The sequence below is a fragment of the Alternaria postmessia genome, assembly GCF_024291825.1.
Source record: "Alternaria postmessia strain BMP 2775 chromosome Unknown scaffold_4, whole genome shotgun sequence".
Classification (NCBI taxonomy): domain Eukaryota; kingdom Fungi; phylum Ascomycota; class Dothideomycetes; order Pleosporales; family Pleosporaceae; genus Alternaria; species Alternaria postmessia.
In genome coordinates this window covers 140,652-168,354 of record NW_026260077.1, presented here as the reverse complement: position 1 = coordinate 168,354, position 27,703 = coordinate 140,652, and the positions used below count along the sequence as shown (strand labels likewise).

Sequence of the window (27,703 nt, the reverse complement as noted above, 5' to 3'; positions counted from 1 at the left end):
GCGCATGTTTGGATACGTGCCGTGGGAATCTACAACTTATATCATGCACGTTTTACTGCCAAAGGATCACTTAGCTTCGGATCATACACCGTCCATGATGATTTGACATACGGGTCTCGTGAGAGCGTCAACATGCCGATGGCGCATGCCGAGGATGTGTGCCGATCTGTTGTGTGAGTCGTATTGGACCTAGAAAAGCTTACCTCGCGTTTACTGCCATTTGATCATTGGTCAGACACTCGTAGCAGGATCAGTAAGCGTGCATCCGGCCGCAGTAGCTATGGGTGTCTGAGCAACTTCTACGCCCCGACTTGACTAGGGCTGAGATTGACGTTGGGTGGATGCAGCCGACGTCTTGTCAGTGGTGTGCATGAAGGAGCGTTTCTGCCTTACGGATAGCCGATTTCAGCCAGCTGAAGTCTGCCACACTATTAGAATCGTGAGGAATCTTCACCGTCCCTGGCGATAGTCTGTCACGACCTAATCAGCCCTAGGAGCTACGGTCAACACACGGAAGCTACAAGCTTTACGCCTGTGGCGCATGAAGCAATGCCTGTCCAATGAACAGCATCGCTACTGCTTTGAACATCGCTGGAAGACTCATCTGGTTCGTCGCAGAACAGAGTCGTCATGTTGGTTGCATGAAGCCACAATCTTTTACGGTGTAGCAGTAATGTGAGGGTTGCTTGCAGTCCGTATAGCATATGATGGAGTAACATAAAGTAGGAACAGTAAGCGGACTGGAAGCCACAGCACCAGCCTACTGCACAGATAACAAGAGATACTAATGCTTTTCGGATGCGGATGCTTCCATGCTCCCTGCGTAGAATGATGTAGTTGTGTTCTAGTGGCTTGGCGGTCCCTGTCGTTCCTACGGTCTGCCTCTGGCGCACTTCACTACACACGATGCATACGCGGTCTGACGACATGTGCAACATACCCGACGAGCAGTGTTGCGACCACTTACAAGGAACTCACCAGCTGGCTCCTATCTGCATATCCTGGACTCATATACAGCTCACCCAATCATGTAAACCCCGCTTCCGACCTAGCCTGATCAGGCCCTATGCCGCGAACACGTGAGTCGTCGAGCTTCTTCTCCTGCCAAACCTCCACCGCCAGTCCAGGGTGTCAACGCCAGCCCTGTGGGCCCAAGCCTCGCCTGCAGCCACGGTATGGAACTTCTCCGAGAAGCCTAACGGGGGCAAGCGGCCTGCATACATCATACACAGCATCGTTCAACAGCCATATGGCCACCGACGTGCATTGACAGCGAGCGCTTCAGCTTCAGCTCTTCCTAGTTTTATTAATTTCTGCGCCTGGAATTTCACGCCATTCACTTCGCTTGCTAGCAGTCCCTACCAAGTGCATATGGTGGAAGCATGGTCGGTGTTCCGAAAAGCACTGGGTGCCTCATCTGCCGCAAGAGGAAGATTAGTAAGTGAACCATACCCCTCTTCCTTGCGGATATCTCCTGACTAAGGATAGAGTGCGGTAAGGCTAGCTCCACAAGACCGGCGCGACTCAAACGTTCTGACTAGTGACGATTAAGACGAGACATGGCCAGCGTGCTTGAACTGCCAGAAAAATGGAAAATCATGTCCTGGACCGCCTGCGCGACACACATTCAGAGACCTCGGTCCTAGGCTGAATGGTGGCGCGACGAACTTCGCAATAGAAGAGAAAGCCTCACCACCAGGTAGGTCTAGCTGGAATGAAAATGAGTGGTATGCTAATCACGTCACAGATCAACGAAATAGACATTTGACACAACTGAACGAGAAGTTTGCCGAAAATGGCTCGGTCACCCACAAATTTAGGATCTCAAACAAGAGCTCAACGACCCGGAGAAAAGCTTCACGATCAAGTTCAATTAGTTTAAGTCCCCCCAAAACGCCCTTTCTAAGACATCCGTCGCCGTCACAGCATCAGCAACTCGCCCGCGCCCTAATTTCGGCCACTACAACCGGCAGTACAGGACATCGGATGTCTGTCTTTGGTCCGTTCATCCAAGAAGTTCCAGCTAGGATTGGGCATAACGCAGCTCTCGATGCGGCCGTAGCCGTGTTGGTCAACGTCCATACTTCGCTGGTTTACAAAAAAGCCGCAGACGAGATTGTATCCCCAGAACTATATATCCGGGCAATCAAGACGCTACAGTCATGCCTCGAGAGCCCACAATTAGGCATGTCACCGAACACACTCTGCGCATCGGTACTTCTTGGTCTGGTTGAAGTAAGTCCTATCCGGCTGTTTCTTGTGACCATACTTATATGACTAGGCGTTTGCAGGCCCAAGAATAGGCAATCGATATCTAACGCACGTAGGCGGCGCAGGGCGATTAATGGAACTACAAGGACCCTCCAGGTACAGAGATACCTTCACAAAAGAGATACTACGCTTCAACCGAGGTGGAATAGTAAGTGAAAAGAGTCACAACAGGATAGTCGAGTCTTTTGGCTCGGAGGTTTTGGGTCTTCTGGCTGAATACTAACATATCGGCAGATCATTACATGCATATACGAGCGCAAACCATGCTTTCTCGCGTCTCCTGGATGGCGAGAAATCGCTTTCGACAAGACCGGCCTCAGTTTCGACGACTGCCTGAACACCGACCTAATGCAATACATGGCCGAATTGCCGGGCATATTTCATGCCCTGAAAGAATTAGGCGATCGATATGCTTCTCAACCGTCACAAGCTACGAGCTTCGATTTCAGCTCAAACGACGAATTGTGCAAATCACTTTCTGACACACCGCCATCCCTTGATTTTTCTACCGACTCTTTCGAAGAGACGGACTTTCTTGAAGACCTGCGGCCTATCAAAACCTCCTACCCGATCAATGCGAGTCCTTACACATACCCTTACGAGTCTGCGCGGACGACACTCTTGTACAAAGTATATAACCTCAAAGACGCTGTCCGCAGCCTAGGTGAGCACCTAAATGCCAAACTCACCAACGGCATCGCCATTTCCGAAACACCAGCTAGAGAAAAGAACAGCCCTATGCAAACAGCCTATCACTTCAACAACTGGCGCGACATGACTGCCTACAACTGCTTCTGGTCTGTCGTCATTCTGACGAATAAAGTCCTAATGCGGCTTCTACCACCTTTCGACCAATCGCGTCATGAACTGCAAGCGGAGTGTCGGTCAGTTGCGACTGAGATTTGTAAGACATGGGAGGATGCCTGGGCTGGCAGACCGATTGGTGCATTCCACACAGGCTTAAGCTTCGTCGTTGCGTACGAGTACTGCACGCCAGAAGTTCAGGCGTGGATAGTCGAAAGGCTGAACTCTCTTCTGGACTACCATCAGGTCGATGCGTTTCGATGGTCGGACGAAGTCATTACCAGCATGTCCGCTAAGCTTGCCGGAGAGGGACCTGATGTCGCGTTCTCGAACGTCAGGGTCTCGGAAAATGCACGATGAGTTGTACTTTTATCAGGCCTTCATCCGTCTAGGCTTTTCAATGTCTTTCCACTGATCCAAGCGCAACCCGAAGAGATCGAGATGCGTCGCACGGCCGCAGCCGATCAGAATTTGCACACCTCGGCACACAGCAGGTAAATGTCTCACTTGCATCTTACTTGCATGCGGCTACCAGATATCCGTCATCAGCCCTACACCTTCTGTGGGGGCAAGGAACCACATGGCTTTCACGTTGTGGTCCAGAAGCTGACCCTTTGCTCCGCATTTGTACCGGTCTAGCGGTGCAGGCAAGCCACGGCGGCTATCCTACAAGACCTTCATCTACTACCTCCCATCGGAAAAATCATGTCTTACTACCAGGGGATTCCAACACACCTGATCTAAGCCTCCTTGCTTACCAAACCAACTTCATCGTGTTGCCGGGACATCTTGGCCCCCACTACAGGGCGGGGTGACGGCCCGCGACCTGGTTTCGCACATCGGATGCACGATCAATGCAAGATCTAACAAGGAAGATAGATGAGGCTCGTTGGATAGCAAAATCAACCAGCTTTTATTGTTATTATTTTTGTCATACCTATGCATACATGGATGTATCTCAACATCGTGTCTGATGTTCAAATCAAGAAAGCAGTAAAACCAACATACTGTTCCTGCAAAACCATACCGTGCAAATACAAAGGCGAAGCCAGGGCGAAACGATTATTGAAACTGCAGCATAAGAAGTAAAGAGATGAAGCGGGAAAAAGCAAAAAGCCGTTGTCAACGTCTGCGCCACACGCGCTACTGCAGCAGCGATAGTAGCTGCTCAGCCCTGGTCTCCACCAATTTGACTGACTGCCTTAGGTCTGGATACCACACTTCTTCTTGCACTCTGCACTCCCAATAATAGCTCCGGTACCCACTGCAGGAATCATTTGGCCCAGGCTCTCGGTGTTGAGAGATGCATCGCCAAAACCGGCGCTAATGACATCTTGTGGGACGGTCCAGAGGCTGGGTAGGATATTGAGGGTACCACTGTCATCACTGTTGAGTGCGCTGAGGAGGAGAGCGGGTTCGCAATCTGTGATTGTGTTTAGTAAAGTGTACTATACGAAAGTATGTGACCGAGGACCGGGTAAAAGGACGAGTATATTTTGAGGCTGAGTGCCGCATCCCCGATTGGGTAGTAGATAGCAAGAGAAGAAAAGAAAAGAGTCAAACATACCATTGTTCTGCATCGTGTGCAGACTTCCTTGAGGGAAAATGGTAACACGCATGGGGATGAGATCAACTTTTCTGGTCTTGACTCCATTCTCCCCGATCATGTAACTCGTTGTGTTACCCGTGATGGCAGTGACCAAGTTGGTAGCCCTGGGGTGCAGATGCGGTGGCAGCATTCCACATGGAGCTAGCTTGAGTAAGGCAATGCTAGATCCCATGCCAGTGAGAGCAGGGAAACTGGCAGCGTCGGCGTTGATGACGGCGCCGTTGGGTGAGTCGTAGTTTGGGTTCGAGTCGAAGTCGTAGTACCAGTCTGTGTCGGCAGGCAGGAGAGCTTGTCGGTCGAAGTTTGTGGCTGCCATGCGGAGGGCGGCGTTCAGCTCTGGGTTGACGGTGCGGGATTTGGGCATATCAGTGGCAGTGATGAGGGTGGGGAGGAGAGAAGTGAGGAGGAGGATGGCGGTGGTGAACATGATGGCGGTAGTGTAATTGTTTGAGATTAGGGGAGAGGGTAGGAAGTGTAGTGTGTTGAAGAGATGGACGGTTGGGATGTTGAGATGTCGAGATGCTCAGACGATGGGTATATGCTCTTATATACCATCAACTGGACAACGGGAAGTGACGTTGGTAGGTGGGGCAAGATAGACGAGAAGGAGATCGATCCTATCTGCAAGGGTAGAGAGATGCAATAAGGCGTGCTGACTTTGGGGCTGAGTTGATATTGGGTAAATTGTAGTAAGCAAGTGAAGTCTATCGATTTCGATGCCGTCTATCCAAGCCACGCATACGGACTTATATAGATCTGGGGCCGCATACAAGACTGGGTATCGATGCAGTGAAGAAGAAGAAGAAGAAGGGCAAGGGCGTGTTCGGGCGAGGTGGACTGCTGACCGCTCTGTCTTGCTCATCGTCGTAGCCTTTCAAGCCACTGTTACTCTTGCCCGGCGGAGGCGTCGCTAGAAGGGTTGATCGGTCATCGGAGCGTTCCTGACTACGGAGCGTCATTCCCACCCAGCTTGTATTGTGACCAGTTATCTCAATAGCCTCTTCAACGCCAGATGTTTGCTGATTGCACTGTTGCTTCCGACGGCTTGAGTTGATGATATAGTCATGTCATACATCGTGAAGATTATGTGAGAAGCGGTCCGGCCCCAGACGTTTGCTGCTTCTGTAAGGTACTCAGGTACATAGGTACTTCTGAATTGCCTGCAAACCCGGTTTGCGGATCGATGCCTGAGATTCACACCATGTGTGCGGCCACATTGGACCAGGAACCGGGGCCAACATAGCGCATGGCCTAACTTGACTGGAAGCAGATGTGATAGATTGATATGTTGAAATGTTTAGTTGTCACTGGTGAGTTTCAGTGTCTGTGCAGACCTACTTGTAACGAGAAGTGGTCGTAAGCGTGTGATTGAGGAAGCTTCATCACCTGCTTGTCGCTGGTACGAGCTCTACTTGGAAAACGATCCCGATTTTGGTGCAACAATTTGAAGCCTGTGCGCGTTTCTTGGGGGCTGTAGAAACTGTTAGGAATGAGTGGGTCCAGGGTAGTGACTGCATATCGATTAATGATCGTTGACCTTGTGCTGCCGACCAGTGTTTGAGCTACCATCAAGCGTCAAAATGAATCGATAATCTGACAGGCGCCTTACGTCGTTGCGTCAGGCGCCCCTTGGGTACAGACTGGCTAAAAGCGCCACAGTTCTACCAAACGAGGCGGAGCTTAGTCAAGGGTGTTGGTGGAAGAATATCGATATTCTTAGTGACACAATCGCACTAGAAGATTGCGCCATTGGTCGTCCAAAGAACAAGCGTTGACCAACAACGATACAGGTGTGCGTGTAATTGTGGACGAAGCGCAACGCGCCGGTCACGTTGTGGCCCTGTTGCATTAGCTTTGCCGTTTCGGCCGGCTGTGCTTTAGTGTCCTTGAACTGATTGGCTGGATGCAAGCTTGAGAAAAAGATGCCTGCATCGTCGCGCAGTATGTTTGTGCATCTTGCCATACAACTTGGGTACATTAAGGCAATAACTTACCCTGATGAGATATTTTCTGCACGATCACATCCGCAAAGGTGCCTTCTCCAGATTAGTATCGATCGCGAAGCAAGCGCAACGAAGATTCATCTCTGGATTGATCGTGACACGGAAGAATTTGGCCTTCGTAGATCTAGCTCAGTGTCTCATGCAGATGACTTGAAGAATCGGAAACCGGATTAGGGTGCTTTTTGGAAACGACCGAGACTGCGAATAAGTCGAGAGATTGTACACCATCTTTGGCGCCCCGAACGTCTCCGGTCTTTCAGAATGATGAAGCTTCGGTATTTACTTTTGGGTTCCACGTTCACGAATCCAGACCGTCCCTCATTAGCCATTCCAACCGCGCAAGAAGAGGCATGCCAACGACAGCCAGTGATCACTGATTTGCAGCAGTACCATCGTGATCATTCGTGTCCGCACGCATGAGATAGGACATGACGCCCCAAATACCTCTCATGGCTTCAGTGCGATCCTCGACATCGAATAGGTCGAACCACCTCGTTCTTTGCAGTTTAGGCGAGCACCAGTCGGAATCCGATGGCGCCTGGTCGGGGAGCTTACCTTCGGTGATGTAGTCAAGATAAGCCGGATGTATGCGTAGTTTCAAGAGGCTGATGTGGTGATTCAACGACGAGATCATGAAAACCTAGAATGGCGGATCAGCGGATGCAGCTTCCTAGAGCTGTTGTACAGGGCCCTACATCGTCCCACTCAACACTTTTGTCTTTACCAATGGCCTGGTAGGTCACTTTGGGATCCCACAGTGGGTTCCCAGGTCGTAGCGTTTTCCAGATCTCTGCTGGTGATGGCTTGCGACGGGCTTTGGACCCGTCACGATTCCGTTCAACGGGCTTCTCTTCAAGTTTAGGAGCTGCGGCTGTCGAAAGTATCTCGGTGGTACCGATTGTCTCGCCAACTTCGCCCCCAGGTCCTCCGCCCCAGCGCTCTTTTGTTGTCCACCATCTACCCTCGCCACCTCTGCGCTCAGATTTTCCTTCTCTAGCTCTCTCCTGTGCCAGCAACAATAATCCACCCAACTCACGCACTGCATCAAGAGTAGACTGCTTCTTTAGGTTGCCTGTCAAACCAAAGCCAGTATCTGCCCTGCACTGTAGACCCAATACTGGACCTTCCATATATCCATGCCTGGCCTTGGCCCTATCCTGAGGTGCCTGCCAAGCTACAGAGCTCATACGAACAGGGAACCGAATGTGCTCGATCGTGAGAACAGGAGGACGGCGGTGTGGTGAGAGTGTCACACCAAATGCCCATGCAATAGGTTCTAAGAAGCTACGCACGCAATCAATGCGGTACTGATCAGGCATCTCGACACCATTCCCAATACGATATCCTCGGTAAGAGCCGTTCGAGAGGTCAACTGCCTTGCTCTGAGACTCCATGTTTGCCGCCCACGGGGTCTTGGGCGGTGCAGCCCGAGCTGGGAGTACACGATTTGGAGAAGCTGAAGACACCGGTGCACTCACCGATGCTTTGATGGTGCCATTAGTGCTATGGGCCTCGGCTGATCGTGTTTCGCTTTCAGCGTCTCCTACCTTGGCCTTCTTGCGAGGCTCCCCGTCTTCAGGCGTGCGAGACCCGAGCCTCGCTGTCAACGCCCGGTCTGAATCGGTTTCGCGTTTGGTTTCCCGGCCATCGGCTTTTGTGGACTCTTGCAGGGAACCTGAGACTGTGGTTTCCCCACTGCTATCGCTAGCTTCTTGGGCCGGTGGAAGATATTCGTCTAAAGATGTGTCCCAGTAATAAGCTAGATTGTCAAGACCTTCCCAGAACTTTCGAAAATGAGCCAATCGAACCGGTGTTTGATCTCCACTACTCTTCCGCGTGAGTGTCGAGAAAGCATCGGCATTCTTGAAGAGAAGTTCTCTTGCCCGGATATGAAACTCTCTTTGATCAGGTAATCTTCTACCATTGCTCAGAAGTTTGGCCGTAGATCCCGGATCTGGTACAGCCTCTTGTTCTCCAGGCGAATGCACCCAAGAACTTGGGGGTAAGAACGTCCCTGCGTTGTTTGACAAGGATGATAGTAATGTTTCTAGACTACATTGGGGCTGAAACGTGACGTTCAGCAAGGCCAAGGTGTCTTCGCTGACATCGGACGGCTTCTTCAGTCGCAGGAAGTGTCCTGAGATCTTGGCTCCCGGTTGGGTCCAGGAAGCTGGCGGCGCGTTTGTCGAGGGCTCGGGCGGGTCAAGGGAAGGAAACGTGACGGGTGTCGGTTTCGAAGGTGGCGACCTCTGTTTCTCTGTATCATGTTGCCCCGCCAGTAGGTTGCCTATGAACAAGATGTCCTATATCAGCAACAATACTGCACGTGCGGCGCACGTCTCAGACGAAACATGTGTGGGATATATATCCACTTGACAGACAGAAGCATCCCAAGTAGCGTCTACAACAAGCAGCTTAACAAAGTAAAGAAATACACGAAAGTGAGAGCCGCTCCAATTGCCATGATGAACGGCGCCTGTTAATGCTGTTGTTGACGTGAGTCCCACTAAGAGCGGGCAGATGCGGCCCTTGAATGCGCCGACAACGTGGCCTTGATGAACCAAGTAAGGAATCAACGAGCAAGGTACTTACCACCGAAGCTGAACATGGTCACAGGATGGTGGTACGGGGACCGTGATTCTTAGGGATGCGTTGGAATCGGCGATGGGATGTCAATGTCGAGCGAGGCCAGCGGATCCTCAAACACTGGACGTGCGCACCGCACCCGGCACAACAACGTCTCCACACCCACCAGCAGCTCTACCTCCAAAGCCTTCCGCAAACACACAATGTCGATGCATGACATCCAACTCTCGAAAAGCTAATATAAAAGATTGTGATAGTTGCTCTCCACTAGTCACACCCAGCGTAGCTGCCGAGAAGCTAGGAGCTTGTTCATGCGTTGAAGCGCATACGACTGTCAATTGTTGTCACTCGGACTGAATGAATCGCAAGAGGACCAGGAAGATGCTTCCAAGAAACCCCCCAGGTGCAAGAGGTCGAATAGAAGTATTTTTGCATCTTCAAGTTGCTTTTGGTGTTCAATCACGTGCTCACAGACGTCCCGTCCCGTCCGCCAGTTGTCGCAACACCAGAAGCCTCCAACATCACACTACTTTTCTGTCCCATCGTGCATCGTCACATATGTCATCGCGTCCGCAAGAATGGCTACCAGAATGCTTTGTCGGGCGGCACGGCTTTCGGCTGAGACGGCCATACCGTTGCCGCTGAACTGTGCGAGGCTCAGCGCGCTTCATGTGCATTGTCCGAAGCGCGATGTGAAGCCGCCCGCGTTTCAGACGGATACAAGCGCAACATACTGTGCCAACGGTTGACTACTACCCGGCCGTTCTTCGAACGCCTACTAACATCTCTCGTCGTTAATCATTCATTCAGTATCACGTAGCGGTAAACTCCAATTTCCCAAGTTAATATGCACAAAGCGTCTGCGGCGCTTTGTAACCTTTCTCTTCGTCTCTCTTTCTGAGCCCTTGTCGGCGTTTCTTTCCATGAGCCATTGCTCGCATGGCCACTCCTCAACAGTCGATTACGACCGTAAACGGGAGACGATGTACCCGTTCACGAGCCCGAACGGCCCTTACAACCTCCAAAACTACAGAGACATCAACCGCCGCTCCTCCCGCGGTCACTACATCCACGGCCGCTGAGGAGACATCGCAAATACAGACCACCACCGCCCAGACATCGTCTCCGCCTCCTCCGCCACCACCACCACCGCCTTCTTCGACGGCACCGGCCTCAACAACTACGCCAGCCGACCAGCCAGCACAGCAGCCGACTGCAGTGCCGACAACATCTACAACAGAAGTAGCAGCAACGTCCGCGATAGGTACGAGTACCACGGCCCCTACATCTTCTGAGCGAGTAACACCGCTGGCCCTCTCGTCTTCAGAGCGTGCAACGGCAGCCGCCCAGCAGCCACCAGAGACTCAGGCGCCGCTGGAAGAATCTTCTCCAGTCGCCGTGGTCACTCTGTCTCTGTCGTCACAAGTTGCTGCAGCGTCTTCAGCTGTGCCTCTGACCTCTGTACCAACAAGCTCTGACACAGAACAATTAGCTGTTCCAACGTCACTCGTTGTATCTTCGCGCGTACCGGCCCGCTTCACAGCTCCGGCTATATCCAACGGTCCTACTCAGGACACGAGCCCTCCATTGCCTATCGAGACCGATACGAGGGCACAGCCATCTATCGTGACAGATTCGCCCGCCCAAGCACGGCCACAGCCAACTACTTCATTAGTAGACTCTACACCCACTGGAGGGTCGGCTGGTATAATTGCTCCAGAGGGATCCACTGGTGGCGATGACGGCCCCCTGACCTTTGCGAATAGTGGCAATATAGGAGGCATAATCGGAGGAGTCTTTGGTGGCGTCGCTGCATTGGCTCTCATCAGCATACTGCTCTTCTTTTGTCTACGGAAACGGAAGTCGCGACCAGTACGATGGAACGAGAAGCAAGAGACAGGCCCAAGCTTCCTAGCTAGGCTGAAGACGATACCTAGTGGGGTGGGAGCATTCGTTGCGAGGATAAAAGGAAGCGAGGCTGGTCCGATGAGCAACCCCTACCAACGTCATGCTGCGCAAGCCAGTGTTGGATCAGTGTACTCGAGAGACTCTAATGGCAGAGGCCGATCGAGCAGTGAGCCGCAAGGTTTCTTCGGAGTTAAGCGCGCAGGCTCCAACAACAGCAGATCAAGCAAGAAGAGTGAGAGGAATCTGCTCCGCAAAAAGCCAAGCAGCATATCATCCAATTACCGGTTCCCAGGCATCATCGAAGACACGGGGTCGCCAAATCCATTTGCTGATCCCGGACCGCAAAGCAAGCTATTGGTACTCAACCCCGACCCCCGAAGCGCGCCTGTCACACCCCAAGTTCCTGCAGCGACTGCAGACGCCGCGCCACGAGATCCATTCGCATCTGTCATGGATCCACCTGGAGCTGCGCCAGCATGGGCTCAACCACCTACTCACCATCATCAACGGACGATGAGTTCGATATCTGCGTTAAGCTCACACCCTGTTTCGTCGTTCTACACAGCAGACAACCCTTTCCGAGACCCACCTTACGCACCGCCTGTTCCCACCCAAGCTGTCTTGCCGAGCCACACCCGTCGTTCCTCGATGGCATTACCAGGCTTCAATGCGCTGTCGACCGTGGATGCGACATCAACATTCGCTTCGCGTGACTCTGATATCTTCTTCGGAGAACCGGGACCGAGCAGACCTTCTACCAACTTCTTCACTCCAGCACCGACAGGTCGAACAGTCCGACAGTCGGATCCTTTCGACCTTGACCGGCCAGAAGTTCTTGGCTTTCATAGTATCTTCAACCGGAAAGATGTGAATGGGAATATTACCCGACAACCCACACGAAGTAAACGGACAAGCAGTGTTGGCAATTGGGGCAATACCGCGACAGACGTCAACAACTACGGATTGTTTCCGAGAGACAGTACAAAACAGCCACCATGGGGACCGAACGGTAGGAGATGACGACGACGACAGATAATGTCACCACGAAGGATGTTGTCGCGTAGATTGCTGCTCTAGAGCACACAGGACGCGAGAAGACTTAATGAACAAAACATGGACGTTGTCCCACGATCTTTTCTCTCGATGGCAGGAAGTATTCCGCGGGATCCATCAAATCACTTTTTTCCAGTTTTATAAACACTCAGCGAGCAAATCACCCCCTTTTTGTAACATATATCTCTACAAATTTCTTGTAGCGTAGGAGCATAGCGTACAATATACCCCATGAATAACAATACATATACCAGTATCAACCTAGCAAGCAAAACCCAGTAATTTGACGTTGCATTGACTGACAGCTCGTATAGTCGTATCGTACGATAATGGAGACGTGTGGCTTTATGCCAAGATGAATCCATCGCTTCAGCCTGAGGCACGGGAGTGATGCGCTAGATGTAAAGTTAAACTGACACTGAGAGACAGCTACTAAAACGCATAAGAAAGTAAGGCCGCAAAAATAAATAGTCCGTGTTATTCCGCTCGGGTCCGTCAACACCTGTTGGGATAAAAGAGAGTCTATATCAGATGTCGATTGTGCAGGTTGAACGCCTAACAATGCTGTCTCACGTTAACCCCGCTTTAGCACCCATCGGAGCTTCTTCTTCTCTACAACAACACAATTCTCCTACGAAAACTGTAGCGACATACTATGATCTCAACCATCTCATCTAGGTAGTATCAAGCTACTTTCGCCATATCTGGTAGACACCCACGATGCTGTGTGAGATCTGCCTCAATATCTTCCGAGGCTCGTGCCCAGTGGAATACACTCAGCACCATGATTCTATTGAGAGCTTGCAACGATCCGCTCTCGAGGATTGTGAGATCTGTCGCACTTTATGGAACGACCCCTTCTGTTACTCGTCGCAACCGAGCTCAGAGCATGTTCAAATATCGACGGAAACTATAGTGAAAGAATTTCACGACGGTACAGGCACTAGGCAAGTGCATGTTGAAGCCAACTCGCACGAATACACACGTGAATTCGTTTTCATCTGTGAGCTTGCGGGTGGTATGCGCATCTCTTCATTAACAGAGGCTGTTTGCTGACGTTCGAGACAGAAGATCATAAGAATTCTGATGCACATAAGCCACCTGCATCAGACTGGGCTGCCAGTATGGCGTGCGCGAGAACATGGTTAGCCAAATGTACGGAAACTCACACAGATTGTCAAGCATCTGGCTTCAAGTCCATGACATACTGCCCGACGCGTCTTCTCGAGATTGACCAGCCAGAGGCTAACAAATTGCGGTTGCGGCTGTGTTCTGAGCTAGATGATGCTCCTCCGCAATATGTAACACTCAGCCATTGTTGGGGAACCTCGAAGACTCTGAGGTTAACGTCACATTCGTACCAACGCTTCAGAGATGGTGTGAATGTTTCTGAACTGGCGAAGACATTTCAGGACGCTGTATTTGCCGCGAAGTCACTTGGCATCAAGTTGCTGTGGATAGACTCATTTTGTATCTTCCAGGACTCCAAGGAAGACTGGCAGCACGAGGCAGCACTCATGAGCCAAGTTTACCGTCATAGCTTCCTCAACATTGCAGCCAGTATAGCGGTCGATAGCGATGCCGGTTGCTTTCGTGAAAGAGTTTCTACTGCTGAGCGCTCCCTCGTCCAAACTACATGGACCGATTACCCCAACGGCACTTATTACCTTTACTATGATCACTACTGGGTAGACAACTTCGCGTCTATGCCCCTGAAAAAGCGTGCATGGGTTGTTCAGGAACTCGCTTTGGCTCCTAGGGTGCTTCATCTCTGTGGTAGTCAGTTGTTTTGGGAGTGTCATGGCTTGGATGCCTGTGAAACCTGGCCTATTGGACCACCACCAAACATGTGGGTGGACCACGGAAAATTGAGATCGCGTTCTGCCTCCATCGAAGTCTTTGGCTTCCACCGGACTGGCTATAATGAGAGTGTGCATATCTCTACACATGAAAATGATAGGTTCAACACGGATACGTTCCGAGAGCTATGGAAACACATCGTGAGCGATTACAACATGTGCGACTTGACATTTCCGAGCGACAAGCTAGTTGCTCTATCAGGTATTGCAAAGCACATGGAGCAGCTCCTTAAGATTGACTACTGGGCAGGACTCTGGGCTTTTGACCTCATTCCAGAGTTGATTTGGACCATTCGCGAACCATCCATACCCAAACCAGAAGCAGACACTATAGTTTATCGTGCACCTTCGTGGTCATGGGCATGTATGGACGGGGAAGTAGATTGGATTGCGTGGAGGGGGCAGTTCTTAGTCGACATCGTCTGTTGCGACATCAGAACCGCGACAGCGGATCGGACAGGTGCGGTCATTAGCGCTGCTTTGCAACTATCCGGTTGGTTGGCAACTATTGAGATTCGCCTAAACTCCAAGAGATGGGATATTTATCTGAATGGAAGGTGGACCAGCTGGGGTGGTGCGAATATTCATCTTGATCGTCCTCTCGCGTCGTCCCACCTACACTGTCTACCCCTCGAAGATCATGGGCTATTAAATATTCTACTCCTCACCCCTACTGGAGTCGCACGTGGTCAGTTCCAAAGGGTGGGAATCGCTATGGTAGGCATTGAAGCATTCGGGCTAGAGGATTGTGATCAGCTGGCACACGTCACGAACGAATCATGGCTAGAATACCAGTCAATAAGTGATGACGGTAAATGCACGATCACAATAGTATGAAACAACCGTCAAGAACATATTATGGGTGCCCACTCATCTTGGTTGCAGGGGTCAACACTGTCGAACAAGAAAGAAGCATGTAAGTGGTTGAAGGGTGTTTAATTACCTCAATCCTACCAGAAGTGTCGCCTGTAAACGCCAGGCTCAGCATTCGAGCTCATTTTTCCAACCTCTGTTGCATCCCTGATAAGCATCAAGCGACGTGTCAACCTGGTTTTAGAAGAAGACTAGAGATTTTTAGTTACGATCATCAGAGCATGTGTATACATAAAACGAGATTCTGCATGTTGGTTCGCTTTACAATCATTATCATTATTCTTCGTAGTATCTACTCGAAAGAAGATTGTTGAGGGAGCCCTCTATCGTTCTAGTTCGCACAACCTCGTTTATGCGATGCCAAACACCTCTGTGGGGGTGATGGTGAAGTTGAGTTGTGGTGCAACAAACTGGTTGTACCTGGCCTCGTGGCTGCCGGAGAAGTTGTAGGCAGGGCTGTCACGTCAAGTCAGCGTACGTTCTTGATCACATTTCCTAATATGAATCGTAACTTACCGGTCCTCATATCCAGCGTATAGGAAGCTGACCTCAATCTCCTTGGGTCCAAAGCCTTGGCCGTCGTTTTCCCTCAAAGAAAACCTAGCCGCAACACCGTTGTTGACACCCTCGAGCAGCTGGCACGTCTCGTATGTTGAAGGGACGGTGAAGCTGTTGTCGTATCCCTGCTCGTAGCCGTGGCAGTACGCCTTTACACCTGCGATCTCTCCCTTGATGGTCGGTACGGTAACGTTGAAGTTGTAGTAGCAGCCGGATCGACCGCAACCAGCCTCCCAGTTCTCAACTTGCCAATCCCAGTTTTCGGGGATTGCGATCTGGCGAGCGACAGGGCCGGCCATGGCAGAAGTTGCCAGAAGAGCGAGAGCGGTGAAGGAAACCATTGTGAAGTTGAGGTTCTAGTAGTTCGTATTAAGAATAGATATGTAGAGGTGTATTTGGTGAGCGTGTAGAGTGGGCGTGTGAAGATGCAGAAAATAGACAGCAAAGACGAATACCTTATATACGATGAACAGTTGTGCCAACACGAAGTTGCACCCTTGAACAATGCATAGTCGTGCCGATCAATTAAATCGTCAATACGGTAAATAGCCGTAGGTGCGGGAAGGTTTGCTGATTCGGGGAGCTGTACGTCATAAACAGGCCGAGATCGCCAGCCGAGGCTGCCCTTTGCAGCAAGCAACATAACATGAGGACAAGGCTGTCCCGGGCACTAACTGCAAATCAACCACCACGGTCCACATGTCGCTATATTTGGATATAACGTCTACGCCTCTCCCACGATGCGAACAATGAGTAGTCTCACGACCTTCAGAGCGCATTGAGCCTATCTTACATACAGGCAGTAGGTCGGTCAACTCGCTGTGTAAGAAAGTTGCACCGCCACTCCGTTAACAAGTCACTTGCCTACTTGCCTATAGTGGAGACGCTAGGGGACTCGTATTTCCCTTGAGTTGGTGACCATAAACGTCATTTCCAGACCAAGCATCACCTTAGCCGTCTCTGCTGTCACAGTCGCCACTAGCCGGAAGTAACATCACTCCTGGGCACTTCTATTTCTCACCCGATTCAAATGTACTGTGGTGGAGGCTTCCAAACTTTATTATTTCGGTCCCATCAAAAGACAATCTGGTAGATTGGTAACATGACTGGTGTTTCGACGCTTTTGTGAAGTTCACAACCACTACTCCACTGCACCTTTCAGAGAGAAAAAACTAGAACACAGGACATGTGTCGATTTTGATGTTGCTTTTGAAGAGTATGGAGAGTACAGCACACTGATTTAGTTCTGTGGCCTGAGACCTAGCACCACATACAAGAGCAAAACTAAACAGGTATAGAAATAACAAGCTCTACCTTGCAGCTTACATTGGCTCCCAACAAGAGGACTTATAACGAGTGCTACCTAGGTATGCTCCAAAGAGATGTTTAGTTTCTCTCTTTGATGTAGTGCCAATGCGCTGCTCCCTCCTATTGCCGTAAGCAGCAAGAGAAAGCCATCGTGAACTACGAATCTCACAGTCAATCCTTTGAATATGCGGCTGCCCTCATAGTCGGCTTATACATTAATTTATCGGACTCTAGATCCAAAGAAGACGGGAGAACATCCATGTTCCTGATATGTTCGTTTTCAAGGATAGAAAAGAGGACGGATCACATCCATTGCGACAAATATGGTTACGAAGAGAAGAAAACGCAGCACGTGGATCCAACCACTCGGTCTTTTTGAGGAACAAGGAGACAGCGGACCCATGGAACCAGCCCAACAACCTTTTGAAGTCATGAAGAACAACGTGGGTGTGTAGAAGAAAGGTATCAAGCGTAGCCAGCAGGTTTTTTATACGGCAGGCGCTGAGCCGGGGCCGTTATAGGCGGTGCGAGGGTGGGACGTGGATGTTTTCCATTTGGTGCATCTCCTTTTTCCATGATGACCATAGAGGTTTCATTTGGTAATTATAACCACCCATGCCCATCATCTTTCCGTTTTTGAAAACGAAGATAGTAACTCAGGCTGGCCCATGGCTGATGTCGGGCTTGCTTTTGAATTCAGACATAGCAGAGAGAGACAGCCATTCCTGGTTTGGTGTATCTTTTCGGAGGAAGACACGACGCAGCACATCAGGGTTTGGAGTTTCGAATTTGGGAGAAAGAGGACACAAGTCCATGTCCTATGTGACTGCTAGTTTTTGATTTCGTAAAAGATGTTGTAAGTGATAGAAGAAAGTAAAGAACGCAACGAGAGGAGTATTTATACGTCGAGCGTGCCCAGAGCTTGGGCCACAGGGCATACATGTAGTGTGTATTTTGACGGGACCAAATCCTCGAGGTTCGCGCGCATGGGATCTGCAAAATTGATGTGACAGTCCCTCCATGTCACTCATAGAACAGAGTCTCCTCAGTTTCTTATAGCGACAAGATAGCGTGTCTACCCTAAGTCCCCCATCTCACTTCGGTACATCTAATGTCCTCTCCCTACCAGCCCGTCTATCACGCATCCTAGGCTCGCGCTCATCCCCACTCCCTCCCTTCTCTTCAACCATCACCCCAGCCCCATCACTACTCGCCGCACTCCCTCTCCTCCCATGCGGACTCAGACTGCCCATCCTCTCTCCCCTCCCATTCCTTTGCAGCCGACTGGCAGCCGTAGGGTCCGCATCCGCCAACGCAACCGGCGTCGCAACCCTCGCCAGCTCAGCCACGGCACCCCCTTCCTTTGGCTCAAAAGGCTGAATCATGCAAGACGCCACTTCACTCCGGATAGAACTCCTGCTACTCGACCGTTCATCATTGCCCGGTTTCTCAGTTGGTGACAATGGTGAAGGTTGCTGGGGAAGACGCATAACAGTCAATTCGCCCAGCCACCTCCTAACCAGCGCCCTGCGGACTCTGCCGACGACGCCGAAATCCTCACCTCCATCTACAGTCTTCCCTAGCTTGACTTTATCCTCGCCGAACCAGCGGGTGATAAGTCGCCATTTGATGCCTGCCCACCGCCCTACTGGTATGACATCGTCGCGCGGACCGCTTCTGCTCCATAGCGATGGTTGCGCAGTAGCAAGTTCATGATACAACGATTCGTACACACCTCTGCGCATGGGATTCTGGCGTTGGCTAGCGAGATTATGTTTGACGCCATACCAGAGAATGAGGACGACGGCGAGGACGGGGATGGAAACGATGAACCACCATTTCAGCGGTGGGTTCTCAGAAAACGTGGAAACGTTCATGCCGAAGAAACCGACGGTGAAGGTCAAGGGCAAGAAACTAGTCTTGTTAGTTTGGATAGCCGATGGGATAGGTGGTTAGGGGTTACGTACATGAACGTGATCCAACTCAACCGCCACATACTCAGGCCTAATTGCAAAGAGTGTCGGGCATCTCTGATACCCACACTCTTGTACATGAGGTCTGACAGAGCGGTTGTAGGCAGGATGACATCTCTTTCCCACTGCCCAGTCAGCTTATCTAGCTCGTCTGGCACAGAACCTAACCAAGGCTGGTCTGACGATTCCTTTGGGTCGGCGCCGGCAAGGTCATGAAGATGCGTGACCATTTCTTTGATGACGTCGACGTGGATGTAGATGAGGCGTTCGATCTTGAGCCATTGCGCGCTGTTCTTCCAGAGCTCGGGGGCGCGGGATTCGTCAGCAGGGTTTTCGTAGACTGTAGTTGGGAATTAGCGAAACGGACTACTTGAACGGCCGGAGGTAGGCTCCTACTCACTCTTGTCTTCAAGGATGCCAACATGTGTCTCGCAGATGGCCAAGAACTTCTGCCAATTATAGCTCAACGCCTTGAAAATATCCTGGAGGATGAAATCCATACACTCCGCTGTCAATGTTTCATCGTTCTCCTCCATGGGAAGGTAGAAGGAGAGACGTCTCCAACGGGATTCGAGTTCTTGTCTGGCACCAATAAGGGTATCTTTGACGGAGCCAGTGACTGAGTTTTCAAACAGAATGATCGTGTTTCCGTTGTCGAGAGAGCGAAGCTTAGGGATGTAGCGTTCTTGGTGTTCATTCGCATCTACGTTGCCGTAACTCTTCTTCAACCGCATATACTCTTCCCATGCTTCCTCGTCGTACGGATTTGGTATGTCGGGATCGACGGCTTGGCCGGGTGTACCGTCGCTAAGCTGCACATATACGTTCAATCGTTGTACATAGACATCGTGTCCGTATCGTGGCTGGTCCGACTCGTCGTAGTGATTTAACTCCATTATTGATTTGTTGCTATTTGGACGTGGGATATGGGTGCCTCTTTCGTAGGATTTGAGGTAATCGGCGCCGAAGGCTGCGCGCGAAATGCCACGCCAGGGATCGTGTTGAGCGCGGAACGTACGACCATTGAGAACAGGTTTGCCGCCACGTTGTTGAGGTTTGTCGTGGCTAGCCCAGCGGCCGAAGTTCGTGCCTATAAGATCGTCTGTAGCGTCGATGTTGAACTTCCGGAGGAGGTAGCGCGTTGCCCAGCTCGCGTTCTGCACGTGGATCACGCGCAACGCAGCTTGCGCTGAGAGGTCTTCTTTCCGGTAGAAACGGCGCAAGCTGTCAATGTCGCAAAACTCCTGTGCCATGATCTTCCGCCTGCCCTTCGTTGAATGTTCTTTTGCGACATAGTCAATAAGCAGCACGCGTCCTTGCGACCAGCTTTCCTTTGTCCAAGGTTCTCGCCATTCGAGATTTGGACTGTGCTTGCGACGGTGGCCAAATGGACCTTTCTGGTGTTCATGCGGTTGAGGCTGCGATTGTTCGCGTTCGAGGGACGGATGTGTGGACGTGGTAAATGCTCGCGGGGCTGTTCTAGACGTTAGCAAGGGATCCTTTCAATCAGCCATTCGTGGCATGTGCCAGCGCAACACCCAGCCTGGCAATGTTCAGGGACCAACAAGCAATCCTAGGCACTGTTTATGATCCACGCCAGTCTGCTATTCTTTCCGAACGTCTTTCGTACTTCTTTTCTTCTCCTCCCGGGGCCACTCACCATTCATACCGTCCATGTCAGGACTCGGCAGCAGTCCTGCGCCCGTCGCCGTATCTTCAACTGTAATCGGTGGCGGGGAGTCCGAGTTGCGCATCCTTATACTAGCCATGATATACCAGATATTCGTCCAAGGAGCTGAAGCTTGCCGGAGCTATGTCGTGAGCTAGGAGCGAGGGCATTCAAGGATCACCATTCGTCAAGGACCACCAACGAGATTCGAGAGTACGACAACCGGGTGCGACCAACAAACAGTCCAGCTCGTTATATTAAGAAGATGAGCACATAAGTGCGATCGCAATGACAGGGTCACGGTGGGCGAGGATGATAGTATATAATCATGGTGGAGGCCTGACCGGTATGGTGGATGCGCCGAGAGCAAAGTAATGTGTGGGTGGAGTTGTTGTGGCTGATACGATCATGAGGCTGAGCCGCGAGTCTGGGGTTCGCGTCGCGTGAACAGTCGCCGCCTGCACTAAAGTAAGCTAAGCTGCGGAATCAGCCCTACGGATACGGGAGACAGGACCCTAGATATTTACGAGGCGTCCCATATCCTCCAAGTTCTCGCAGACTCGTCCAGCATGGATACTTTGCTGGTACGTCTTTTACAACATCGCAACGGCGCTTTTTACCAGTGAACGACAGCCATGTTCACATTCCGAAGATTAGCGATTACCACAGCCCAAATTCAAGGTTCGATCACAAGGTCAGCATAGGATAAGACCACATGAACAGCATTTAGATCTATTACGCTATTGTCTTTAACGACTTAGTATACTCCAGACCCATACAACAGCTTCGTAAAAGTCGAACGCCTTGCCGTACAGATTCCTATATCTTACTGCAGTACTAAACGCTTCAGACCATGTCATGGCTTTGCGTAGGCACCGGCTAATTAGGTCTAGTGTTTAGACAGTAACTACGAGGCTTGTATGTAGAAGTCGCAGGGAGATTCGATATATGCAAAACAACAAGTGTATGATATGGTATGGGTCGTGATATCGTGTCGGGTTGATGCAGCGCTGACAGAACCAGTGCGCCATGATGGGTATTAGCAAAGAGATAAAGAAAAGCCCATAACGAAGGTTTCGCTCGCTCGCTCAAACGCCGTAAAGGAGGGAGAAAACAGGGGTACCGGGGTATCTAATCATTCACATTGGCGACTGCGCCGTGTGATGTCCTCGTCACTAAGCGCAGCTAGCCAAAGACATTTGCTGAGGATGTGTGGTTCGACATTGAAGGTGTATTTGGAGCTGGCTTCGAGCAATCGGAGTAGGTTCTTGACGATGGTGGCGGCCGTGTGGTGTCGGTCGAAGTTTACCAGTCGTTCGCCGCCGACTGGTGGGGCGTCAATAAAGGCGGGCTTCTGAGCATTGTAGATGAGATCGCGCGTGTAGACGCCTAGTAGTTGTTAGCTTCTGTATGGATATATATCATAATAACACTCACCAATAAATGGAATACAGCCATCGTCGACAGTTGCTGTCTCCATTTCAAGCCGCAGGTTGTGGAAGTTCTTCAAAGGCTGAACAAGTGCCTCCAACTCTGTCATGACCAGCATTTCAGCAGCGGGAACCAAAGCCCATGTCTTCTTGAGACTTGATACATCGTTCGATATCAAGGCTATCGCAATCTGGTACATAGTGGCGTAGTTGCGGTATCGTCGCGCATGTGTTGCGATGTGAATAAACTTGGTAATGCATCGCGCGCGTTCATGGATGTCCTCAGTGAGCAGGACCTCAGAAACGACCCATTTGACGACAAGATTGAATCGCGCGATGACAACGTCTACACCCCTGGCCTCTTCTGTTCTGAGATATTGTACCCAATCGCGGATTTGTGGAGAAGATTGCTTCCAGCGCAACTCGATGAGTTCTTTCCAGTCGATCTCGTCCAGTGCGTCCTTTTCAACTATGGTAAGTTGCTGAGCAAGGATTTCGGAGTCATAAGCCAGGACGAAGGGCAGATGCGCGGTTTGGGTTGGGAACGCATCCTGCTGAGGACCTTCGAGGTCAGCGGGGGAGTCAGCAAGAGGCCCAGGTTGCGGAGCCGACTGTGGGTTCGCTCGGGAGACAGTCGGGGTGAGACCTGGCGTAGGCAGACCTCTATCGAAGATTGTTGAGCTGGGCACAGCATCGTTCAAGCGGTTTGCGGTAAGGGGCGGTGTTGGAGGGTGGCGCATGGGATGCGTTGGCAGATTATCAGGATCTGCCTCAGGCGTTGTTGGCTCATCGTCGAAGAAGCTTCTTACCCCATGACTATCACGACCCGATTTTGCACCATCTCCGGAGCCCATCTCGCTGAGATCCTCATCCTCATCAAGTAAGAATGACTCACGTGGGTACGAAGTCATTGGTAAGGTCCCACCAGGCGGTATCCGCTTCATGCTGTCCGTCTCGACGATGTAATCAACAGATGAATCCATCGAGGAAGATGTCCCTGGGGCGCGAGCAGGCTCGGGTGAGTTGCTAGCAAATTGCAGAGGTGATGGCTTGGCAGAAGACCTCATGGTGTCGAGCGTATGCCCTCGCTGAGAGGTTGCGATTTCGCTCAAGCGCCGATCGAGAAGTGGTATCGAGGAATAAGAGTCGGTTGACTCGCCCACTGACTGAACCGCAGGTGCGCGGCTATTGAAGTTCTCGGCAGACAGGCGATATATGCCTTGCCCGTCTGTTTCTGGAGGAGCCAGTGGACGGTGGAAAACGTCGTCAGTTCCAGGACGCTCATGTTGCTCAACATCCTGCTCATAGGTATCAGGTCGGGTATTTTGTTCAGAAGCTCCTGTGGGGCGATAGTAATCCAGATCAACAGTGGTTCGTTGGGAGGGGATGCTAGGCGACTTCTTCTCATAACGCCCTTCCAGTTTCATTAGGGCCGATTCGACACCGCCTTCATCGTCCGTATCGTCAGGCAGAGCAGCAAGCTTTGCTACTTCAGCTTCGAAAGAAGGTCTCAGGTTGGGCTGTGAGGAGTGTGTATCTACTAACGAAATTGGCTTCTTTGGGACTTCAGCTTCAGCTGGCCCTTCCAAAACACGATTGACTTCTGTCTCTGAATCGATAAAGCGATCAGACCGTAGGATGACAGAGTTTGTCACTGAGTGTGTGCGATTGGAAACAGAACCGGTGGAATGTGGCCGCTGCAAAGTCTCAAGATCGTGAACGTTGCCTGCAGCGCGGAGGTCACCACCTGGTCTTCTACGAAGCTGGCGGGCGGGCCCACTAGCTTCAGGTGCTGCCTGACGTTCGAGGAAGAAGGGATCGTTTTCTGATGACATCGTTTGGAATGTCGCAATGCTGGCAGGTCCTTGACGCCTGCTAAGCACGCTGTTATAGGATGCATGTCGACGGAGAGAAAGGGAGGTCTTGGTAGAGCCCCGGCGCCGGAAGGAATGCATCCTTGCTGGACCTGCAGAGATGGACCTTCTTTGTCTCGTCGGAGGCCGTCGAGTCGACATGCGCGAGGTGCGATACTCTGGCGGCGCTGAGCGAGGCTCTGGGTAGTCGTAGAGATCAGAGTTGTGTACTGATGGAGCGGCTTCGCCAGCTAGGTTCTCGTCAAGTGTTTCCTCTTGCTGATGGCTGTCTAGCTTTGTAGGCTCCTTCTCAAGATCGGGTGGTAGGGTATCCGACATGACAGGTAAAGGTGGCGGACCAGTATCGTCGATAATCAGAATCGACTTGCTGCCACTAGTAATGGCGCTGTGTACGCGGGCATCAGGTGCCCTCTGGTGCTCATTCGGGTTTGGTGTACCACGGCTATCGAACTCAAACTCGAATCCCCCAAGATCAGGAGGGTCGATACCATGGTATTCATGGCTTTCGTTTTCGAGCTGCTCCTGAACTGCAGCTCGAAAGCTCTCTGCAACCGTAGCAGCCAGAACATCAATACGCACCTGCGGTCTCGGTCGAGCAGGACGTCGTTTGTGTACACCGCCTGAAACTGAGACGGCTGATGCTGCACCTGGGTTGGAGGCTCGCATGTATGACGGCTGGCGCTGTTGGCTAACGCTACCTAATTGGGGACTTGGGCTCAATTGCTGTCGTGTGCTTAGTGCGCGACGTACACTGCCGAAGATCTTCTTCATGCCTGGGGAATGGGCGGTGGCATGTCCTGGTCTTTGAAACTCATTTACTTCAGCATCCTCAATGTCTTGAAGGTACTGAGAGCGCGAAGGATGTATAGCTCTGACTTCGAAATATGGTGAGCTGGGTTGGAAGAGTCCACCGCGTACTAGAGTGCCAGGCATATTCATGACAGCTGACATAGCATAGTCCGCGGGTGCGTTCTTGGGGATGGACAGCGGAGCTCTGCTGTCTCTGAGAGCGTCTGAAAAGCTCCCACTACGCTTGTGACCATGCGACGGGCGGTGGACGCTCTTAATGGATGCTGGCTGTTGTGGACTGGCTGTCAAGCGAGCAGTACCAGTGGGGACTGGGTTGGCGACCGGTACTGGATGAGGATACAAGGGAAGCTCGACCGCCTGGTCATGTTTGTTCAGACCTCGCATGGGTATAGAACAGGAAAGGACGTGCATACTCTGCTCGCTGGCGGGCGATAGGGGTATTTGCGTGGGCGCGGCTTCGAATTCTTGTGATGGTATGTAGGGTGAGCTCATGGAGTTCTGAGGCGTATGGCGTGCTCTTTGCGCCCAATCCATATGCCGACTAGCAAAATGGTCACTTGGGTTTGAGCCGATAGTTTCCTTGGTGTCCCGGACATTGGTTCGTGGAGGCGTGCTTGGTACTGGAACAACCGGAGGGGGCTCCTCATATGCTGCTTGTGAGCCATCGTATCCGCCCGGAAGCAGCTCGTCGTCGGCATAGTTTTGGCCGATAATATCTTCGGTCTCCCAGTATAGCGCACACGTCCGCCTCCAGCACTTCTTCAATTCCCCGACAATCTTGATGTCGCCCCCACCTCCATCCTCTCGAGCTCGGAGATCCCTGTACAGGCTGTTGACAAGGTCGCAGAAATTAGTTCGTAAAGAGTAATACGGCATGAAATCGTCGACGAAGTAGTTTAGAATCCAATGGCGAAGGGCTACAAAAGTCCGCACGCGGACGATGCGCCCGAAGTCGTCTTGGCGATCGACGGCCCATCGTAGTCGAGATATGAGGTATGCGACAAGGTCTCGGGTACACAGAAAGGCGCGGAAAGTCAGAAAGAAGTCGGATAGGAGTTCGTAATCCAGGAAGCTTGGAGAAGTTATATGCGCTACAAGTCGTGAAGGGGTGGCTGCGAGAATCTCACCCTCGGCGTTGAAGCGCACCACAGCGCGGTCGTCGGGGTTGATTGTAAGGGCATCGTAGAGTCGGGGGCTAATAGGCATGTGCGAGACACGAGCTGAAGAGGGACCGGAGAGGGGTACAGCTGGGCGGTCCATAGTGGCGCGGAAGCGGTGGGGGACAGGCGAATAGGCGTCTGAACGTGGGCGCGACGACAGAAACGACTGCCGCACCCCTCGCTGTGGGGTCAGGAGCGAATTGGCAAAGTCCTCGGTGCCTGAGGTTCGGGTGTAGACTGAACTGCGCAGGTCTGCCGTCCCTCGTGTGCTGAAACGCGGAGTGCCCAAGCGGTAATGCGGGATGGGAACCTGCAACAGCGGGAATGACGATGTGTCTGCGGTCTTGGGGCGCATATGCGAGGGCCTTTCAATGACAACTTTGAAGGTGCCTGGCTCGTGGCTCAGCGTCGTGGCAGTGTGGTCGTCAACGGTAGAGAATGAATGCGAGCGCACGTGTGCGAGTCGTCCAGTGGTGGGATCTGCCTGGGGTTGCTGCTGGAAGGCATTGCCCTCGTTCAGGTCTGGCAGCGGTGGCGTAGGTTCAGAGTGGGGTGTCCTTGAGCCGTACAGACTCTGCTCCCATTCATTGCTGGTCGGGCGGAGCTTGTCGAGGGTTGCGCTGTCGGGCGGCGTCTGGGGCGGAAAGACGAAGGGATCTGGTTGACGGCCGCGCTGGTTACCAGGACGGGCTACGGGTCTGAGAGAGTTAGATTCTATACACGAGGGATTTAAGTATGTGAAAGATGGAGGGAGGGAGGAGGCAAGAGGCGAGACATGACGTGCGCCTTCCTTGTGGTGTCGCTCACGTATCGCTCCTTCCTCATACGTCCATGATGTTTGCTGGGACAGACTCGTCCCACCACCAACACCATGGCAATCTCGAGATATCAAGTTGGTGCGTACCTCAGGTAGATGACGCCGTTGTGAACATTGGCCACGGTATAGCTCCGTCCGGCCGAGGTCGAGTTACTCGTCGTCGTGTCGATGGTGGCGTTGCTGGTGCCGCGTGCCCTCGTCCTGCTCTTGAGTTGCTCCCTCGAGTCCTTCACTCTTCGCAGACGGCGCGTGTCGTCAGCGCGCCGTTTTGCCGTAACTGCACCTGCACCTGCACCGGGCAAAATATCGCGTTTCCCTTCGGCAGGGGAGCCCGGCGCAGGGAAGACATTCTGTTGCATTGCCGATAAGGCCATCCTCCCCCATAGTTCAGCGCGCAGCAATTCGACGAGGTTTGCCGGCGTCAGCGAGTACGTGAACGAAGCATGGCCAGCAGCGACTCGACTGTGCAGACTTCTTAATTACAAGACAGGACAAGAGGGAATCGACTAGAGTTGATTGATGTGCAGCCCTGTCACATCGCCCAGCGGCGCGCCAGACGACGCAATTCACCAGTCAGCGCCCGTGTCGCTTGGGCTGAACGCCGCTATGCATTGACCCAGGCCTGGCCGGGCTAATCTGTCCTCGCTTCACTCCGGTGCTCCGCCTGCTCTACAGGGAATTGCATTGCCATTACAGGTTTACACATGCTGACATGCACTGGCACGCACAGGAACCCGCTTTGCTGTGCAGATGCGAACTGCTTTTTCCACTCCCCGTCATGCGAACTGCCCGCCTTCGCCTCACAGCCACACGCTTCTGTCGGCCACTCGCCAGCTGCACCTCTAAGATCTAGCAAGCACTACTGCGCTATTACGTCGGGAGCCGGGCTATAGTCTCCCAGCCCACGTGAGGTTTAAGGTTCACCCGTGACGACTAACGCATCCGCGAGGTCAAGGTGCCTCCCACTTATCTTGGTCGTATTCGCAACGGGCATCTAATCCCCCGAGGAGCGTGACAGCGCAAGATTGCAAAACAACAACAACGCATACAACAGTCAATAAACACACGTCCATCCGGCATCCTGTACAAGGGTACTGCCGTTTCCAGATGAACACACATACATTCAGTGCCGCGATTT

At 51.9% G+C, this 27,703-nt stretch overlaps 8 protein-coding genes across 8 annotated transcripts; 3 read left to right on the top strand and 5 right to left on the bottom strand.

Annotated features, from left to right (window-relative positions):
* Positions 1 to 1,720: 1,720 nt before the first annotated feature.
* Positions 1,721 to 3,435, top strand: J4E82_001085 (uncharacterized protein; the record flags this gene model as incomplete). Its single annotated transcript, XM_051727402.1, has 4 exons — positions 1,721 to 1,727; positions 1,748 to 2,235; positions 2,282 to 2,419; positions 2,506 to 3,435. The coding sequence occupies 4 exons, from the start codon at positions 1,721 to 1,723 to the stop codon at positions 3,433 to 3,435; spliced, it is 1,563 nt and encodes a 520-aa protein (XP_051592715.1).
* An 842-nt stretch (positions 3,436 to 4,277) lies between these two features.
* Positions 4,278 to 5,111, bottom strand: J4E82_001084 (uncharacterized protein; the record flags this gene model as incomplete). Its single annotated transcript, XM_051727401.1, has 2 exons — positions 4,278 to 4,498; positions 4,643 to 5,111. 2 exons carry the CDS (start codon positions 5,109 to 5,111, stop codon positions 4,278 to 4,280), a joined length of 690 nt encoding a protein of 229 aa, XP_051592714.1.
* A 1,946-nt stretch (positions 5,112 to 7,057) lies between these two features.
* Positions 7,058 to 9,295, bottom strand: J4E82_001083 (uncharacterized protein; the record flags this gene model as incomplete). Its single annotated transcript, XM_051727400.1, has 4 exons — positions 7,058 to 7,327; positions 7,383 to 8,990; positions 9,069 to 9,238; positions 9,280 to 9,295. 4 exons carry the CDS (start codon positions 9,293 to 9,295, stop codon positions 7,058 to 7,060), a joined length of 2,064 nt encoding a protein of 687 aa, XP_051592713.1.
* Positions 9,296 to 10,212: 917 nt separating this feature from the next.
* Positions 10,213 to 12,201, top strand: J4E82_001082 (uncharacterized protein; the record flags this gene model as incomplete). Its single annotated transcript, XM_051727399.1, has 1 exon — positions 10,213 to 12,201. The coding sequence occupies one exon, from the start codon at positions 10,213 to 10,215 to the stop codon at positions 12,199 to 12,201; it is 1,989 nt and encodes a 662-aa protein (XP_051592712.1).
* Positions 12,202 to 12,954: 753 nt separating this feature from the next.
* Positions 12,955 to 14,930, top strand: J4E82_001081 (uncharacterized protein; the record flags this gene model as incomplete). The annotated part of the gene is made up of 2 exons (XM_051727398.1): positions 12,955 to 13,252; positions 13,303 to 14,930. 2 exons carry the CDS (start codon positions 12,955 to 12,957, stop codon positions 14,928 to 14,930), a joined length of 1,926 nt encoding a protein of 641 aa, XP_051592711.1.
* Positions 14,931 to 15,316: 386 nt separating this feature from the next.
* On the bottom strand, positions 15,317 to 15,865 carry J4E82_001080 (uncharacterized protein; the record flags this gene model as incomplete). The annotated part of the gene is made up of 2 exons (XM_051727397.1): positions 15,317 to 15,422; positions 15,483 to 15,865. The coding sequence occupies 2 exons, from the start codon at positions 15,863 to 15,865 to the stop codon at positions 15,317 to 15,319; spliced, it is 489 nt and encodes a 162-aa protein (XP_051592710.1).
* Positions 15,866 to 17,926: 2,061 nt separating this feature from the next.
* J4E82_001079 (uncharacterized protein) lies at positions 17,927 to 20,481 on the bottom strand (the record flags this gene model as incomplete). Its single annotated transcript, XM_051727396.1, has 4 exons — positions 17,927 to 18,746; positions 18,800 to 19,145; positions 19,206 to 20,279; positions 20,475 to 20,481. The coding sequence occupies 4 exons, from the start codon at positions 20,479 to 20,481 to the stop codon at positions 17,927 to 17,929; spliced, it is 2,247 nt and encodes a 748-aa protein (XP_051592709.1).
* Positions 20,482 to 21,609: 1,128 nt separating this feature from the next.
* J4E82_001078 (uncharacterized protein) lies at positions 21,610 to 26,924 on the bottom strand (the record flags this gene model as incomplete). The annotated part of the gene is made up of 3 exons (XM_051727395.1): positions 21,610 to 21,863; positions 21,912 to 26,446; positions 26,653 to 26,924. 3 exons carry the CDS (start codon positions 26,922 to 26,924, stop codon positions 21,610 to 21,612), a joined length of 5,061 nt encoding a protein of 1,686 aa, XP_051592708.1.
* Between the last annotated feature and the right edge of the window lie 779 nt (positions 26,925 to 27,703).